Here is an 18055-nt window from a genome sequence, read left to right on the forward strand (position 1 = left end):
CCCCATTACTGCGGCAGCCGCACCGATCCGTCTGTCGATCTCCCGCTCCATTCGTCCCTCACTCGTGAACAAGACCCTGAGATACTTAAACTCCTCCACTTGAGGCAGGAACTCCCCTCCAACCTGAAGAGGACAAGCCACCCTTTTCCGGTCGAGTACCATGGCCTCGGACTTGGAGGAGCTGATCTTCATCCCGGAATTCAAAATAGATCAAGTTAATATAAGTCAAACAGTTTAATTATCAGTGATACAACCTTGGATTATTCCAGAGGTTATGGTAGATTGTACTTTGATGAAAAGAAGAAATGAGGACAAGGAATTTATTTAAAATTCACATATAGTACAGGATTATATCTATAAGTATTTTGGTTATGTTCAAATTTATACAGATGCTTCCAAAAATATATTAAATAAAGTTGGAGCAGCTTTTGTAGGAGATGGCGGTCTTATCACTGAGCTAAATAGTTAACACAGTACTCAGAAATATCTCTCTCAAGCAGTCCCCACGGGGGAAACTTTTATTCAAACCGCACAAAAACATCTTCACAAAAATTCCAGAAGTCTCCCTCCTTCAGTCCTTGAAGGTCGGCTTTTTATACAGATACAAAGCATTGGTGTGTATTTGGGTCCTCTTGACCAATTGAAATCATTCATTTACGTAATACATCTTGGCACCCACAACATTGATCTCAGTTGGACCTCCGGGAATCCACTCCAGCCCAACATCTGGAAAACATCAAGCCGGCCTACGTGACAATTCACAAATAACAATTTCATCACTTATCTGGATGCAGACTCCATGTCAAGTTGACCTGGCAACACTCGAGGGCCACCAACAGAACCTTCAGGCTCGACGACCTCACTCGGTGGGGAGTGGGCAGAAGCAACGGAAACAGGGGAAAGGCATACAGCAGGCCGGCTGGCCATGCGTTGGGACAGGTAGTCGGCCACAGAGTTCCTCGTCCCCGGTAGGTGCATTGCCCTGATGGAGGCGAAGCGAGGGTATGCCCAGGTCCGCACCCTCCGGGCCTCCCTCAGACACTGCAGTGATCTGGTCCCATCCTGGTGGTTGACATGGAACACTGCCGAGGTGCTGTCCGTCCTGACGAGCACGTGCTTGCCCTCGAGAAAGGGCGAGAAGTGCCTTAGACCCCAAATAAATCGTCTAGAGCTCCAGGACCTTGATGTGCAGACTTCCCTCCTGAGGCCCCCACAGCCACTGGACGCACCTGCACTGCCACACTGCTCCCCATCCGAGAGGTGATGCGTCTGTAGTCACCACCTCCTGTCTTGCGGGGACCGTACCAAGGGGGACCCCACGCTGCAGATATGCCCTGTCCCGCCAGCAACGAAGGAGCACTGCGCAGCCGGGTGTAACCCGCACCTTGACCTGCCAGTGCAACCTGGGGTCCATGTGGAGGCTGTTGAACCACCTCTGCAAGGGCCGTAGATAAAGCAACCCCAGAGGAGTCAGAGCCGAGGCCGCCACCAGCATCCCCAACAGTCTCAGCCACATTTTGACTGGGGGTGCCACCTCTGCTCGAAAAGACTGGAGCAGGGACTGAATTCTGTCCACCCTGTCCGAGGTCGGCTGAGCCAGCATGGCCACTGAATCCAAGGCCATGCCGATAAAGACCATCTGCTGGGCCGGGATGAGAGAACTCTTCTGATAGTTCACTGCTATCCCCGGTGCTCTGATGTGGCCCAGGACCTTTGACGTCGCCCGATCCGTCCCGCCGGAGGAGGGGGCACAGATGAGCCAGTCGTCCAAATATGGCAGGATCTTTAATCCTGAAAGGGCACAGACCGCCTTCATGCACCTTGTGAAAATCCGACGGGCTAAAGAAAGGCCGAATGGCAGGACCGAAAACTCGTAAGCCACGCCATGGAAGGGGGGGCTCCTGTCCGGACCCGCCAGAACCCCGCAAGGTGGTGCCCATTCCACCCCGGGCTGCCGCCAAGCTCCTGCCACAGCTTCGCTGCGCAAACTGTGCGGGAGTGGCGGTTCAAAACTGACGCTGCGGGTCCCGCACGTCACGTCTCCTGGGTTGCGGAGCAGGGGGTCCCATGGCCCCGCTGCGACCACCCCAAGCTTCAGGGGCCTGGCTGGACTGCCAACGGCACTCCAGTGCGCTCTCGGCCTCTGGTCCAAAGAGCTGGCCCGGTACCACCGGCAGCCTCCGCAAGCTCTGCCTACAGTCATCCGAGATCGGGGCCGTTGCCAACCAGACCTGGCGTCGGGTGACCACCAGAGTGGACAAAAGGTGACCGAGTTCCCTGGACATGAGTCCAAAGGCCTGGAGGGCCGCGTCATTTGTGTCGCCCAGTGCTGCTCCCACCATGCCCGGCTGCAGCATCTGGGACTGTGCCAACAGGAGGACAGAAAGGGAATTGCCAATACGTGCCATACGAGCCGCAATGTCGTAGGCACGGCACAAAAAGTCATCCGTCACCGGATACCGGGCGCTTGGACAGCAGTGTCTCTCCCTGAGCACCTCATCTGGGGAAAGAACCAGTGATGCGATGCAGTGATCCACAGGGGGCATGCGGTCCAAACCATTATCCCCAGGATTGCGCATGCACGCTTCTAGGATCCCTCCAGCAGCGCTGAAGCTCTTCCAAGAAGGCCGGTGACGGTGGCCCCTCGAACGGAGGGGCCGCCGGAGTCCGGCGAAAAAATAGGTTTCCCATTGGCCAGGCCACGGGTGCATCGTCCAGGTCGACCTTGGCCAAGGCTGCCAAAATAATTGCCTGTAGCGGCCATGGCTCCTCCCCTGGGTCAGAGCCAACTGAACTCCAGAGGGAATTACCTGAGCCTTTATTTCCTCCAATACTCGGGGGATCCCCCTCCCGATCCCGAGGGTCTGAGAAGGTGTCCCACTGGTCCTCGAGGGACTGGAACTCTGAATTGGAGGCCCTCACAGAGATTCCATCATCCTCCAGGTCCTCCCCCAATTCCCAAGCTGCTGCTGCTTGGAAGGCAGGCGTGGGTTCTGGGGCCTTGAGTAGAGCCTTGAGCTGCTCCACCTCGACCCTCAAAGAGTCCACTTCCTGCCGAGATGGGCGCTCCAGCCGAGGCCTCTTCCTCCGTGGGCTGCGGCATTCTTTCGCTGGCGCATCCCCCCGCCTCCGGAACACGGTTGAGGAATCCCTGTGTGGAGGACCAATCCTGACAAAATTAAAAATAAAAGCAGAAATATATATATTTTGTTTTTCCTTTTCCTTACACATGCGTTTTCATCAAGAAATGTAAATGTTTTATTTTTCCTTTTCCTTACACATGCCTTTGTTCTTTTTACATTTCCTCGTCTCTCTTTTTCTTTGCCTATGCATTTCTGCTTCATTATGCAAATGAGGAGGGCTGCCTTCTTCTCTCCAGCTCCTCTCCTATTGGTCAATATACAGGAAGGAGGAGGATCCATGTGCAGGCCGAGGGTGTGTCCCAATTCAGGGGCTGGCTCCTTCCAAGTCCGTACTTGTGGGCTGATTACGTCACAGCGCGGCGCATAAGGTCTGTCAGATGCTGCCGACAAATGTGTCCTTCTTTTGCCCAATTTGAAGGATGGGTGGTGAGTATCCTTCGCGGCCCATCTTTTCCCATGATTCATTGCGGGTCGAAGCGGTTTGGTCAAACAGGGGCAGCCATGGCGGACCACAGTGGCAAAAGCTGTGAGTAAACTGTGAAAAATTACACTTTCTGTGACACAAATTAACTTTTACAATGTTTTTAGTAACTGTGTAGACGTGAAAAATCTGCTTGATTTATCAAGACATCGCTTAATTTCAAACGTGCTCCGACGTGTTCGGAGTTTTCCGCTCCCACTGTAGTAACTGCTGGCTTGCCTCACCAGTCCTACCGGCGGTGGGGCGAGCTAGACCCGGTAGAGATCTGACCGGACTATCGGCACTGAGCTCCTGCTGCCAGTCATCACAGTGAACGGTTAACACAAGTGATTTCTAACAGTTTATGTTAGTATTATTTTAATGTATTGTGTCATTTGTTCATGTAAATTGATTTAACATTACAGGTGATATTAAAGTTAACCTGAATAAATGGAGGATTTTATGTAATCCTACCGTATCGCTGGAGAGTGTGATTGAGAATAAATAAGCTTTGAAATATTCATTTTTGATGAAGAAATGTGCTATATGTGTTTTTAAAAGTATATTTATAATTCAGCTAGCATTATAATTCATGATTCCAGGTACAGTTGAAGAGAAATGCATTTTCAAATGCAAGCAAATCTCAGTAAAGAAGTGAAAAGCTTGAAAGAGCTTGTTTTAGGCATTTGCATAGAAATATTTTAATATGTTCTGCAAATTAAGACAAATGTAAAATTTAAAAAAAGACTTATTTTACACTGATATTAAACAAGATTTTTTGTTTTTATTGTTTAGGGACAAAGGAGCAGACGGGTCAATTTATTAAGCTCAGGGGTGAGAATCACCACCTTTTTACTGGAGCTAAAAACTCAGCCACCGTGGCTTGGAGGTACAATAACAACATTCTTTACAGTCAGTTTCTGTCCAGTTTCAATAACTCCTATCTTTCTAACTTTCATAAATATCCATCCAGTGATTAACATACTTCTTTTGGTTTTCCCTTTGTCCTTTTGCTTGTTTAGAACAATTCTGGAGAAGATGGGCCACCAGGGGAAGGTCAGCCCCTTGCAGGCCAAAAAAAAGTGGGACAATATGAAAAATAAATATAAAGTTTGTTCAGAAGTTCTCATGTCACACAAATAAAAAATATTTCTAAAAGTCTTATTGGTTTCTCTGTTTAGTCAACTCTTCTTTTATTCCATCTAACTTTAGGATTGTAAGTATCCAGGGTCAGGAGAGGGAGTCAGTGAAAAGCCCACTGCTGCTACTTGGACCTGGTTTGTCCTTATGGATGAGGTGTTGGGACAGAGGTCTTCCACAACACCTCCTGTCCTAATTGTCTCCATCCCTGAGGACACTCCAGGGCCAAGCGGAGCAGTGGTCAACCAGATGGAGAAGGAAGACAGTGAACCAGCAGGAAGGGGTCAGAAAAGAAAGAGGGACAGAGATGATGGAGTTGATCAGGGAGGACATGAGGGTACAGAGAATGGACAGACTGTTTTCCATCTTAGAAAGAATGGTACTGAAATAAGGTGCTATATAAGAAATAATATTAAGTTTTGTTCAGATAGTTTCTTTAAGTTTTAAGCTGTTCTAATAAATTTCTAAATTGTTTTTGTCACCAATGTATTTTATTTCCATTTGACCTAACAATACATCAACTTCATTTAAATTTCTAAACACAGTTTATTTAGAAAATTACAAATAGCATTTTAAATAGAATGTGGAAAAAACTAATATTTAAACAGATCAAGATTACAAGACAAAAGGCATAAAATAAAAATATGTACAAATATTTACAATGGAGACAGCAGGATCAACCTGAGTGACCAGTTCCTGGAAAAACCTCTTCAACAGAACAAAGAGGCAGATGTCTTTCTGAACAGAAGGTCTCGGGCGGTGTGGCTAAATCTCTCACAAGGTCAGAGACTTGAATTGGATGCTGCAACTGAGACCTGTGGTTTGTCTTTCTGGATGGTGAGCGAAGCATCACACAGATGGTCTGCAGATGTTTGTGATTCTTCTTTCATCCATCAAGTTTAAAGGTCTGGTTGGGCCACATCACTAAGATGTAATCAGAAATATGCAGAATTAGAAGATGATGCTCACAAAATATGACAATTAGTTATACCCCTCAAACATTAATCACATCTATGATATACTTGCCTGCACACAGTAGTCATGTTCTGGTGGTGTATATACATATATATATATATATATATACAGGTCCTTCTCAAAATATTAGCATATTGTGATAAAGTTCATTATTTTCCATAATGTCATGATGAAAATTTAACATTCATATATTTTAGATTCATTGCACACTAACTGAAATATTTCAGGTCTTTTATTGTCTTAATACGGATGATTGTGGCATACAGCTCATGAAAACCCAAAATTCCTATCTCACAAAATTAGCATATTTCATCCGACCAATAAAAGAAAAGTGTTTTTAATACAAAAAACGTCAACCTTCAAATAATCATGTACAGATATGCACTCAATACTTGGTCGGGAATCCTTTGGCAGAAATGACTGCTTCAATGCGGCGTGGCATGGAGGCAATCAGCCTGTGGCACTGCTGAGGTCTTATGGAGGCCCAGGATACTTCGATAGCGGCCTTTAGCTCATCCAGAGTGTTGGGTCTTGAGTCTCTCAACGTTCTCTTCACAATATCCCACAGATTCTCTATGGGGTTCAGGTCAGGAGAGTTGGCAGGCCAATTGAGCACAGTGATACCATGGTCAGTAAACCATTTACCAGTGGTTTTGGCACTGTGAGCAGGTGCCAGGTCGTGCTGAAAAATGAAATCTTCATCTCCATAAAGCTTTTCAGCAGATGGAAGCATGAAGTGCTCCAAAATCTCCTGATAGCTAGCTGCATTGACCCTGCCCTTGATAAAACACAGTGGACCAACACCAGCAGCTGACACGGCACTCCAGACCATCACTGACTGTGGGTACTTGACACTGGACTTCTGGCATTTTGGCATTTCCTTCTCCCCAGACTTCCTCCAGACTCTGGCACCTTGATTTCCGAATGACATGCAGAATTTGCTTTCATCCAAAAAAAGTACTTTGGACCACTGAGCAACAGTCCAGTGCTGCTTCTCTGTAGCTCAGGTCAGGCGCTTCTGCCGCTGTTTCTGGTTCAAAAGTGGCTTGACCTGGGGAATGCGGCACCTGTAGCCCATTTCCTGCACACGCCTGTGCACGGTGGCTCTGGATGTTTCTACTCCAGACTCAGTCCACTGCTTCCGCAGGTCATCAAAGGTCTGGAATTGGCCCTTCTCCACAATCTTCCTCAGGGTCCGGTCACCTCTTCTCATTGTGCAGCGTTTTCTGCCACACTTTTTCCTTCCCACAGACTTCCCACTGAGGTGCCTTGATACAGCACTCTGGGAACAGCCTATTCGTTCAGAAATTTCTTTCTGTGTCTTACCCTCTTACTTGAGGGTGTCAATAGTGGCCTTCTGGACAGCAGTCAGGTCGGCAGTCTTACCCATGATTGGGGATTTGAGTGATGAACCAGGCTGGGAGTTTTAAAGGCCTCAGGAATCTTTTGCAGGTGTTTAGAGTTAACTCGTTGATTCAGATGATTAGGTTCATAGCTCGTTTAGAGACCCTTTTAATGATATGCTAATTTTGTGAGATAGGAATTTTGGGTTTTCATGAGCTGTTTGCCAAAATCATCCGTATTAAGACAAAAAAAGACCTGAAATATTTCAGTTAGTGTGCAATGAATCTAAAATATATGAATGTTAAATTTTCATCATGACATTATGGAAAATAATGAACTTTATCACAATATGCTAATATTTTGAGAAGGACCTGTATATATATATGTATATACTGCTCAAAAAAATAAAGGGACACTTAAACAACACAATATAACTCCAAGTAAATCAAACTTCTGTGAAATCAAACTGTCCACAACACTGATTAACAATCAATTTCACATGATGTTGTTCAAATGGAAAAGACAACAGGGGGAAATCTTTGGTGATTAGCAAGACACTCAATAAAGGAGTGGTTCTGCAGGTGGGGACCACAGACCACTTCTCAGTACCGATGATTTCTGGCTGATGTTTTGGTCACTTTTGAATGTTGGTGGTGCTTTCACACTCGTGGTAGCATGAGACGGACTCTACAACCCACACAAGTGGCTCAGGTAGTGCAGCTCATCCAGGATGGCACATCAATGTGAGCTGTGGCAAGAAGGTTTGCTGTGTCTGTCAGCATAGTGTCCAGAGCCTGGAGGCGCTACCAGGAGACAGGCCAGTATACCAGGAGACGTGGAGGAGGCCATAGGAGGGCAACAACCCAGCAGCCGGACCGCTACCTCCACCTTTGTGCAAGGAGGAACAGGAGGAGCACTGCCAGAGCCCTGCATAAATGACCTCCAGCAGGCCACAAATGTGCATGTATCTGCACAAATGGTTAGAAACTGACTCCATGAGGATGGTATGAGGGCCCGACTTCCACAAATGGGGGTTGTGCTCACAGCCCAACACCGTGCAGGACGCTTGGCATTTACCAGAGAACACCAGGATTGGTAAATTCACCACTGGCACCCTGTGGTCTTCACAGATGAAAGCAGGTTCACACTGAGCACATGTGACAGACGTGACAGAGTCTGGAGACACCGTGGAGAGCGATCTGCTGCCTGCAAGATCCTTCAGCATGACCGGTTTGGCAGTGGGTCAGTAATGGTGTGGGGTGGCATTTCTTTGGAGGGACATGCGGCCCTCCAAAGAAATGGACCATGCGGTACAAACCAGTACAGGACCTCTGAAACATTAAATCACTCTTTGGTGTGGTTATGGCAAACGGTTAGAAACTGACTCCATGAGGATGGTATGAGGGCCTGACGTCCACAAATGGGGGTTGTGCTCACAGCCCAACACCGTGCAGGATGCTTGGCATTGACTTTTTCAAAAGAGATTGCATATATGTTTCTCCCTGGTCTTAAAGAGTCATAAAAAGTCTTAAGATTTTGTTATCTATATAGGCTGTACATTTTTACATCATATCTCTTACATGTCATTTAGTTACAGTACAGACCAAAAGTTTGGACACACCTTCTCATTCAAAGAGTTGTCTTTATTTTCATGACTATGAATATTGTAGCTTCACACTGAAGGCATCAAAACTATGAATTAACACATGTGGAATTATATACTGAACAAAAAAGTGTGAAACAACTGAAAATATGTCTTATATTCTATGTTCTTCAAAGTAGCCACCTTTTGCTTTCATTACTGCTCTGCACACTCTTGGCATTCATAGTCATGAAGATAAAGACAACTCTTTGAATGAGAAGGTGTGTCCAAATGAATACTTTGTTCTGTACAAAGTTGAATGTACTGACAACAAAATCACGCAAAAATCATCAATGTTTTTTGGGAGAAGGACACCTTAGTCTTAAAGAAGCATGAAAGCACATAGACAGGTCAAACTGAATTTTTCTAGATGAATTTGGTTTTATTTCTTGTTTTTTGTGTGATAAATTATAACTAAAAAGTTATTTATTTATTAATGTGTTTTGCATAGTTTGTGCATGGAGTAGCTGTGTGCTTGGTTGTGTGTGGGGTCATAATCACCACTACATGCCATAACCACACCAAAGAGTGATTTAATGTTTCAGAGGTCCTGTACTGGTTTGTACCGCATGGCCCATTTCTTTGGAGGGCCGCCATCCCACACCATTACTGACCCACTGCCAAACCGGTCATGCTGAAGGATGTTGCAGGCAGCAGATCACTCTCCATGGTGTCTCCAGACTCTGTCACGTCTGTCACATGTGCTCAGGGTGAACCTGCTTTCATCTGTGAAGAGCACAGGACGCCGGTGGTGAATTTACCAATCCTGTTGTTCTCTGGTAAATGCCAAGCGTCGTGCACAATGTTGGGCTGTGAGCACAACCCCCATTTGTGGACGTCGGGCCCTCGTACCATCCTCATGGAGTCGGTTTCTAACCGTTTGTGCAGACACATGCACATTTGTGGCCTGCTGGAGGTCATTTTGCAGGGCTCTGGCAGTGCTCCTCCTGTTCCTCCTTCCACAAAGGTGGAGGTAGCGGTCCTGCTGCTGGGTTGTTGTCCTCCTACGTCCTCCTCCACGTCTCCTGGTGTACTGGCCTGTCTCCTGGTAGAGCCTCCAGGCTCTGGACACTACGCTGACAGACACAGCAAACCTTCTTGCCACAGCTGGCATTGATGTGCCATCCTGGATGAGCTGCACTACCTGAGCCACTTGTGTGGGTTGTAGAGTCCATCTCATGCTACCACGAGTGTGAAAGCGCGAGGAGACATATCCACTTAGTTTACTGCCACTGGCAGTCAGGAAGGAATGAAACAGAACGGGGTGTTAACTTGCTAAAAATATTCTACTTGAAATCTGTTCTGCTCCAAAAGACAGTTCACTAGTCTTCATCCTTCATAACTGTAAGTTTAAGTTTACTTAGAATAGTTAGCGCCCGTTGACGACGTTGTTTGATTTGGGTTGGCGCTTTGTTTGTAAGCAGCTGTGACAGACTGTTTCTATTACCAGAACTAATGTTTCCGTCCATTAAATTAAGAAAGAATGGTTTTTTTTTCTTTTTTTAAGTTTGTCTTGTTTTTATTACTGGTTTTATAAATGAAAACGGATCAGACAGAGCGGGGATTCGAACCGGCAACCCACCGGTTATAGGACAAACCTCTAGCACCGTCGCCCCAACAGTAAAAATGTTACATCTCGATTTTCACAGGCAGATATTAAAAATATTTTAGAAAACTGAGCAGCAGGAATGAAATCAACCAACTCGAGTCAAGATACATGTTTTATTTTGAAAGGAAGCACTGACGTAGTGTTTGACAGCGTCCGCAAAAAAAAAAATCTGCTGGATGTCGGATTTAATTTGACCGCAGTCTTTCCCCCCAGCAGTCGCTGGTTCCGTCCACGAAGCTCCTTTTAGTGGACATCTGAAATAAAAATAAGCAGGATGGTGGATTAGAGGGAATCAGCATGAGGTTCTGTTGGACCTTTCTGTTGACCGGGACTTTACTGAGCGCTGAGGCTGCTGTAGATGGAGGAGGTGGGTTTGGATCCCGTGGGTCCCGTCAGAACATTATCTGCTTGGATCCTAGAACAAAAACAAAAAAAAATCATGATAAAACGCTTTAAAGATCCAGAATCTAGAATATTAGTGAATCACTCTGGATTAAAAGACCACAGAGCGTTTTATTGCCGGTTCCGCTGCCGATTCAGGCTGCCAAGAGTAACGGTACCGTGGTTCTGTCGGTTCAGATACGTCAAGCGTGTTTTTTGCTAGAGATAAATGTGGAGAAAGATCCTGAGTTCTGCTTCAGGATTTTATCCTGTGGTCCAACTGTTATTCTACCAGTTTCCCAGTGATTTCCAGACTAGAACTGGTCGGGTCTGCAGGGACGGGAAGAACCTCCATAAAACTATAGTTTGGCTCCACAGTTGGAAACTTGACATAATCCCAGCAGGATGGAGCGGAAGCAAAAAGAGATAATGCCTCATCGCACACTAATCTAATAAAATGAAGCATGTTTGTTTAATAGGAAAATATTAAAAAAAATTATTTATCCGACATAAAAATGCTAAATTGACACGTTTACACTAATATAAATGCAGTTGGGTTCTACCGAACTCCTCATCCGTCCAGATGGTCAGTATGTTTGTTTCTTGTTATTGACATGCTTTAATGGGAAGCAGGTGTGGCCCTATAAAGAAAACCGTGTTGCCCAGGGCAACGCAGGCTCATTCATGAGTTCAAATAAAAGTGAAAGTAAACCAACATGTTTCTTGGTCCACTGCGCTGTGGGCCGTTTAGACCCTGGCCCGATAGACGCTATAAAGAGTGTGACTTTAGGGGCTTTCCAGATTATTTCTAGATCCGCCCCTGGACATGAGGAAACCTTTGATCAGAGCTTTAACATCTCCTCTGATACAGTTTAGTGTAGTTTATTTTTATTAGAGCTAAAGGCAAACAGATGTAACATGATGCTGCATCCAGTGGCGGTCCATGCATGACTGTGGCCTCGGCTGGGCCCCCCATCCAAGCCATATTCTGCAGAAACCTCATATCAGAAAAATTAAGAAATTAAAAATGTCCAAGAATATTTTTAAAGAAAACTTAGAATCCCCATTTCTCACATAGATTTCACAAACTGCTTTCCTCACTGTAGAATATTTAATTAGAGATTGGGTTTTTTGTCTTTTCTCAATCTAAAGTGGTTCTATCGCTAAGCAAGCATTGAAATGAAATAAGATTTGAATCTAATTGTCAGTATAAATATGTATAACTTTGAGCTGGAGATGTCCAGGTAGTGTACAGATGCCTCTAAAACTAAAAAGACCAGCCTTTCTTCTTAGAAAACTCTTTTTGAGACCTTTTGTTGTTGTTTGGAGGTTTAGTCTTGGCATCCTGATGCACCCACAGGTCATGCCGCCCTGAACAGAAAGCTATATGACTTATAACAAATCCCGCCCCCTCGCTGAGTCCCGTGTGTTTCTGTTTGGCAGATGTTACAGAGGTTTCCTGCGTCTTCTTGGAGAGCTGCGTCTTACCCTGCAGCCTCCACAGCTACGGTGATGATGTCTTCCACTGGTTTTACGTAACTACAGGGGAAATTCATGTCCACTCATTTTATCACAACCAGGACAAGCTGGGACACCAGGACCAGAACTTCAGAGGCAGGACGTCACTGTTTAGGGATCAGATCTCCAGAGGAAATGCCTCCCTGCTGCTGAGAGGGGTCAAGGTTCAGGATAAAGGATCATACAAGTGCTACACCAGCACTGTTCATGGGAACAAGCAAACCTTTGTGAACCTTAAAGTGGACGGTATGAGCAGCAGAGGAAACAAAGTTCTTTGCTTGTTTTTGGTGCTCATTAAATGATTTTTCTGTGTTTGCAGCTCCAGTCTCTAAAGTCAGCATCTCTCAGGTGGAAAACAGGATCATCTGCAGCTCAGAGGGGATCTACCCTGAACCTGAACTCACCTGGTCCACCATCCCTCCATCCAACACCACCCTGCAGAACAGAACCACAGTCCAGCAGACTGAAGAGCAGCTTTACAGCATCAGCAGCTCTCTGATGGTTTCAGACAGTGGTTCTGACCTGAACTACAGCTGCACCATCAGCACTCGGAGGAGCAAGAAGAGAGCAGCGTTCAGGAAACTATGTGAGTAAAAGTCATCAGACTTTTCTGACCACATGCAGCTCTGTTTCATCTGATGAGCAGTTTCCCTTCAACGTGACTAAAACCATCTATATTTAAAGCAGAGACAGAGATTGGTTGGTAGAGGAGAGCTGCACTGTCCTGCAATTCATCAGGTTCAGTTTGAGCCCCAGAAGTAAGTTTCTTTCTTTTTCTGTGTGTCGGGTTTGTTCTGGAGGAGATCACCCTGATCTGCTGGGCTTCTCTTGGCTTTCAGTGTCATTGGTGCTGGGTGTTGCAGCAATAAATAGACATCTTGCCTGCTTTGTCTGCCTCCATCCTATCTCTGCTCCGGTACGCGAGGGAACAGTTGATTGGATTTTTTGAATAAGCACAAAACGAAGGCTTTACTGATGACTATCTGTGTCTGTGTGCAACCGGTGCAGAACTTCTCAAAGTAAGATCTTGTGTCAGGGCTTGTATTTCACCCCTGGTGGTGGTGGTGGTGGTTGGGTGTCATGCGGCATGTAGTTGAGTCGACACATGATGCTGTGCTTCCAACTAGGCCTGGTTGGCGAGGTGAATGCATAGTTGTGACACCCTGGTTTTACGTTTTTCTTTAGAAGCATTTTCTGTACATCAGATTTATCAGGACAGTATTTTCTCCTAATGACCAATTTAAACTGTCTCTGGAGATACAAATAAAAGAATGTCAGTCAAATAAGAAGATGATGGTTGAACAATTAACTGAAGCAAACACACTTCTTAGCCTTCATCCAGACCGAATGGAAGAAGTTACTACAACTCCTAAATAAAATCCACAGAACCAATTATCTTCAGAAGTTACCTTATTGGTAAACAGGGTCCACCTTTGTGCAATTTACTAATTCAACATTAAAGTTAGTTGAATTTTGTGATGAACGTCTTTGCTTGGTGGCAAACTATCACTCCACATTATCTTGAACACGACATCCCCACTGTGGGGAACATGGTGATGGCAGCATTATGCTGCGGGCATCCTTTTCTTCAGCAGAGACAGGGAAGCGTGTTAGAGGCCGGGACTTGAGACCGGGGTGGAGGTCCACCTTCCAGCAGGAGAACGACCCTAAACATTCATAAAAGCATATTCATGTGTTAGAACAGCCTAGTCAAAGTCCAAGCAAAATCCAACTGCTGGAGATGGGCACCAGCTCCTCCGTGACCCACTATGGAATAAATGGTATAGAAGATGAATGAATGAAATTAAATGTTCACAGATGCTTTTTCTCCAATCTGAGCTTGAGGGAAATTCTTCTCTGTAAACATAGAAAGCTGGTGGAGGAGTACCCTGAAAGACCTGCAGCTGGAACTGCATTGAAAGGGTTTACAAAGGCATGCCACACTTTTCAGATTTTATTTGTATAAAGTGTAGAAAACCGTGTTTCCTTTCCCTCCCACTGTACAGTTAGGCACTACTTTGTGTTGGTTTGTGGAAAGGTTCTGAGGTTCTGAATGAGTCCAGATTGATTTGTTTGCTCCACTGTGTTTTTGTTCCGTCTGACTGCAGCTGCCAGCGTTTCCAGCAGTGTTGCGACCATCCCCTGCTCTGCTTCAAACTCTTCCCTCCACAACTTCACCCTCACCTGGAGGTTCAACCACAGTCAGGTCATCGTCCACCAGGTGGAGACCAGCTCCACGTTCACAGCTTCAGAGAGGTGGAGCAAACATGTGATGGATGTTTCAGCGTCTGGCAGCCTGACGTTACAGGATTTATCCTCCAATCAGGAGGGAGTTTATACCTGTGAGCTCAGCGATGAGGAGGGGACACTCATCACCAACATCCTGCTGAAGATAGAGAACGGTACCATCAGACGCTCTTTATTAACATAAACCATTAACTCATTCAGTGGTTTAAAGGTTGAAGTGGAGCATCCTGGTTTTCTAAAATGTCTTCACGATGTCAGATTGAAACAGGAGCCAAAGAAAATCATAAATCCAACATCATTTTATTTATTTGTTGCATCTAGTGACCTATTGATTAGCTCCTAATCTCTGATGGAGATAAACCAACACTATTTTCCACCATAAACACCATTTTCAGTTCATTTGTTGAATTAATTCTACTCTAACAAGTTATCTACGTCAAACAGATCCTGCCTGAAAGTGAGACCTTGTGTCTCAGTGAGATTTACCTGTACCAAGTTGGACTCGGCCCCTTCGCTCCAGTGAAATGAACATTTTGGACAATTTCTGTGGGAGCAGTGTCGTCCCTTCCAGTTCCGGATCCAGTGCTCCTGGCAAGTCCATTTTGACATAGATGAGCATGTTTGGAGTGAAGAACCGGACTTCAACAGAAACTGTGAGCCGGGCCTTCTCCTACAACATCAGTGTCTGACCTCACTACCGTGCTTCTGGAGCAATGGTCAAAACCCTGCAGACAGCCTTCCCAGAGGAGCTGAAGCTGTTTTAAACGCTGTGTTTGTAAAGGTTCTGGACGTTAGTTTCATATAATCATCTGTTTGTGTTCCAGGAGGGTCCAGTAGTGTTGCAGTAACCGTCTCAGCTGTGCTGACAGTCATCGTTTTAGCTGCGTTGCTCATAGTCTCCCTGCTGATCTATAAACAGGTGAGACAACACAGTCATTTTTCACCTGCTGATTATTGGTGCTGCTGTCTGTACTGATCCTCATGTGTTGGGTCCAGAGACAACAAGAACCAGAACCCCTGCATTTGTTTCCATCAGGAGGAGCAGCTGCAACCACCATGCAGGACACACAAACATCAGCATGTTACAGTGAGTTTATTTCTAACACATGTTGGTTCTACTAGTCTTTGTGAAAAAGCATGAAATAACATTTGTTTGGACTTTAACTTGCTGTTCGGTTCTGGTCGGAGAAACCTGAACAAATCTGAGCAGAAGCAGCAAACTTTAGTCTGACATTTTAACCAAAGTTTACAGCAAATCTGTGGACAATTTCTTTCAGTTTCTGCAGCTCCATCCAGAGAAGCTGAAGCTGAAGCTGAAGCTGAAGCTGAAGGTAAAGCTGAAAGTGAAAATGAAGATCACCCAGGAGAACTTTGACCACATTCTGGCTTCACACCAAAATGAAATCGACACCAGCAAAAGCTTCCTGATTGTCTGACACCTTTAGGTCTTTAGATCTTAGAGGTCTACTGGGGATTTGTGGATGTAAAAGCTTGTGTGGTAACCATTTATACATTTAAAAACTAGCAGCACAATCTTAACCACAATTCTAAAAGAATCGGGCCGCCAGTGGAGGGAAGACAAAATCTGGGTCGCTTTCCTGTCGTTAGGAGGACAGGAAGGAGACCAAAAAGCCCAGAAAAACTGAGTCAGGCATACCAAGCACAGATTGCACAAAGGTGCAATCTGCAACGGCTCGGTCAGGAAAAACTCACAGCTTAACACTGAGCCTGGAATCCTTTCTATGCAAAGAAAAAATAAAAGAAGTTCTTGGTTTCCACTGTCGACTGGTGCGTGCTAAGGTTGAGGAATTAGATGAAAACGATGCAATTATTGCAGTATTTGCGATTATTCCCCCCATAAAAAAACACTGCATGCATGTTAGGCTACCTGGCTGCTGTGAAGTGCTCTCAGATGTGTTTTCTGGTTGCCTGGTGTTATGTCCTTTTTATCTTTGTGTTGCCCTCTGATGGTGACCGGACCAGGGTGTCCAGGATTTAAACCCAATACCTTCTTGCTGCATGGCAGCAGTGCTAACAGCTCTACCTCTGTGACTCAGAGTTATCGGTGCTAAATTGTAAACCATGCATAGAGTGTGAATAAGGACCACGGCTCAGGATGTCTCCCAGCATTAACACTAGTTAGCTCTAAGCATTAACATAGAGCTGGTGTTACCTGAGCAGGTTAAATCAGGTGTTTTAAAAGTTGTTTTTTTTTACAGAACAGAAGAAGTTGCCTTAAAGAAAAAAGTACTGAGGCTTTAACTTCAGCACAAAAAGGCAACTTTGGTAGAACGAGCAAAAAACTAGCAGTGATGGTAAATGGGCTTCATTTCTACACTACAGTCAGTCATCCATCCATATTTGTAGATTGGATTTGAACAGAGTTCATAACACCCTGCAGATACATCTACAATCTGTACGTCTATGTATGCTCCTTGTTCACTCCTAATCTTTTAAGGCGGACATGGCTGGTTTTTCCTTTTCGGAAGGTTTTCTTTGGACTTTGGTCGATTTTTCACTCATTTCAAGTCACCATAATCTGGGACTTCTGCTGCAGTTAAACTGTGATGTTATGTAGAAACTCTACTACCGTAGATGAAGACACATATCTGTATGAGAACATTTGTACGTCCATAATTCTAGCAATAAAGTCGTTTAATCCTTGTATTATTTTCACCAACACTGATATATTGATTTGTTTCCCACACCTTTAGACAGCAGTGTGTTCAGTGTTCTCCATGAAGTCTTAGATGATTTACAATCATGCATTGTAAATCTGAGCAGGTGAAGATTATGGGCTGTCTAAATGTTAAATCTTTGTAAAATGTAAAATCCTGAAATGTGCTGTTAATAACCTGTTTTCTGCTTCAGGCTGCAGGGTTCTGACTTCCTGCTTTAAATCTCTTCCTTTGCATCTGAAGGAAGTGGCAGTGCGGCTTCATGAACCTCTGCTATCTGGAGACATGTTTATTTTTTAAATTTGCCTTTAGATCTGAAGCCCTTTGAGCTGCAAGCATAGAAACATATTTCTGTAAAACTCTGTAGTAGAATAAACACTAATAAACCACTGATAAAGTCTGGATCAGGAGCATGTTGCTCTGAGTTTTGTATCCCTACAAAATATATTTTTAACAAATTTTCTAATTGACATAGACTGTGAATAGAAAGTGTTGCTCAGATGTTGCCTCATTTGAAGTTGTCTGTTGATGTCATGTGTCTGTTTAGAAATACAATACTAAACCAAACTGTTCAGTTCTGTTTATTTGTACAGCATGAAGCAACCTTTGGACTTGGTTCTACACGCTCACAGCGTAACTACTTGTGAACATGAATGTGTTACTATGAAAATCTGACAACTGAAAGGTGTTCATTAGAGAGACAGAGACGGTCTCTGTGGCGCTGATTTTTTTTACGGGGCTCTGTAGCGCCACCTGAAGGTAAAGTCTAAACAGCTTCTGTCCAGAATGTGTGGGGTCTGCAGAGATGTTAGCGACCCTTTTCCTGACCCTAGACATGAACAGGTCCTGGATGGAGGGAAGGTCAGCCCTGATGATCTTCTCTCCTCGCTGCAGACCTGACAGTTTGGTGCAGTCTGG

General features: G+C 45.0%; 1 protein-coding gene across 1 annotated transcript in view; it reads left to right on the forward strand.

Annotated features, from left to right (window-relative positions):
- LOC124857898 overlaps nt 1-17704 on the forward strand; it is a 31590-nt gene extending 13886 nt beyond the window's left edge. The window contains exons 8-17 of the mRNA XM_047349457.1: nt 973-1260; nt 1709-1873; nt 1919-2423; nt 2592-2718; nt 12138-12458; nt 12532-12798; nt 14321-14614; nt 15284-15378; nt 15456-15546; nt 15737-17704. Coding sequence (XP_047205413.1) covers nt 973-1260; nt 1709-1873; nt 1919-2423; nt 2592-2718; nt 12138-12458; nt 12532-12798; nt 14321-14614; nt 15284-15378; nt 15456-15546; nt 15737-15834 — 2251 coding nt within the window. The 3' untranslated portion in view covers nt 15835-17704. The remainder of the gene's footprint in view (nt 1-972; nt 1261-1708; nt 1874-1918; nt 2424-2591; nt 2719-12137; nt 12459-12531; nt 12799-14320; nt 14615-15283; nt 15379-15455; nt 15547-15736) is intronic.
- The last annotated feature ends 351 nt before the right edge of the window (nt 17705-18055 follow it).

This window comes from Girardinichthys multiradiatus, chromosome 21 (assembly GCF_021462225.1).
Source record: "Girardinichthys multiradiatus isolate DD_20200921_A chromosome 21, DD_fGirMul_XY1, whole genome shotgun sequence".
In the NCBI taxonomy this organism is placed as follows: Eukaryota; Metazoa; Chordata; class Actinopteri; order Cyprinodontiformes; family Goodeidae; genus Girardinichthys; species Girardinichthys multiradiatus.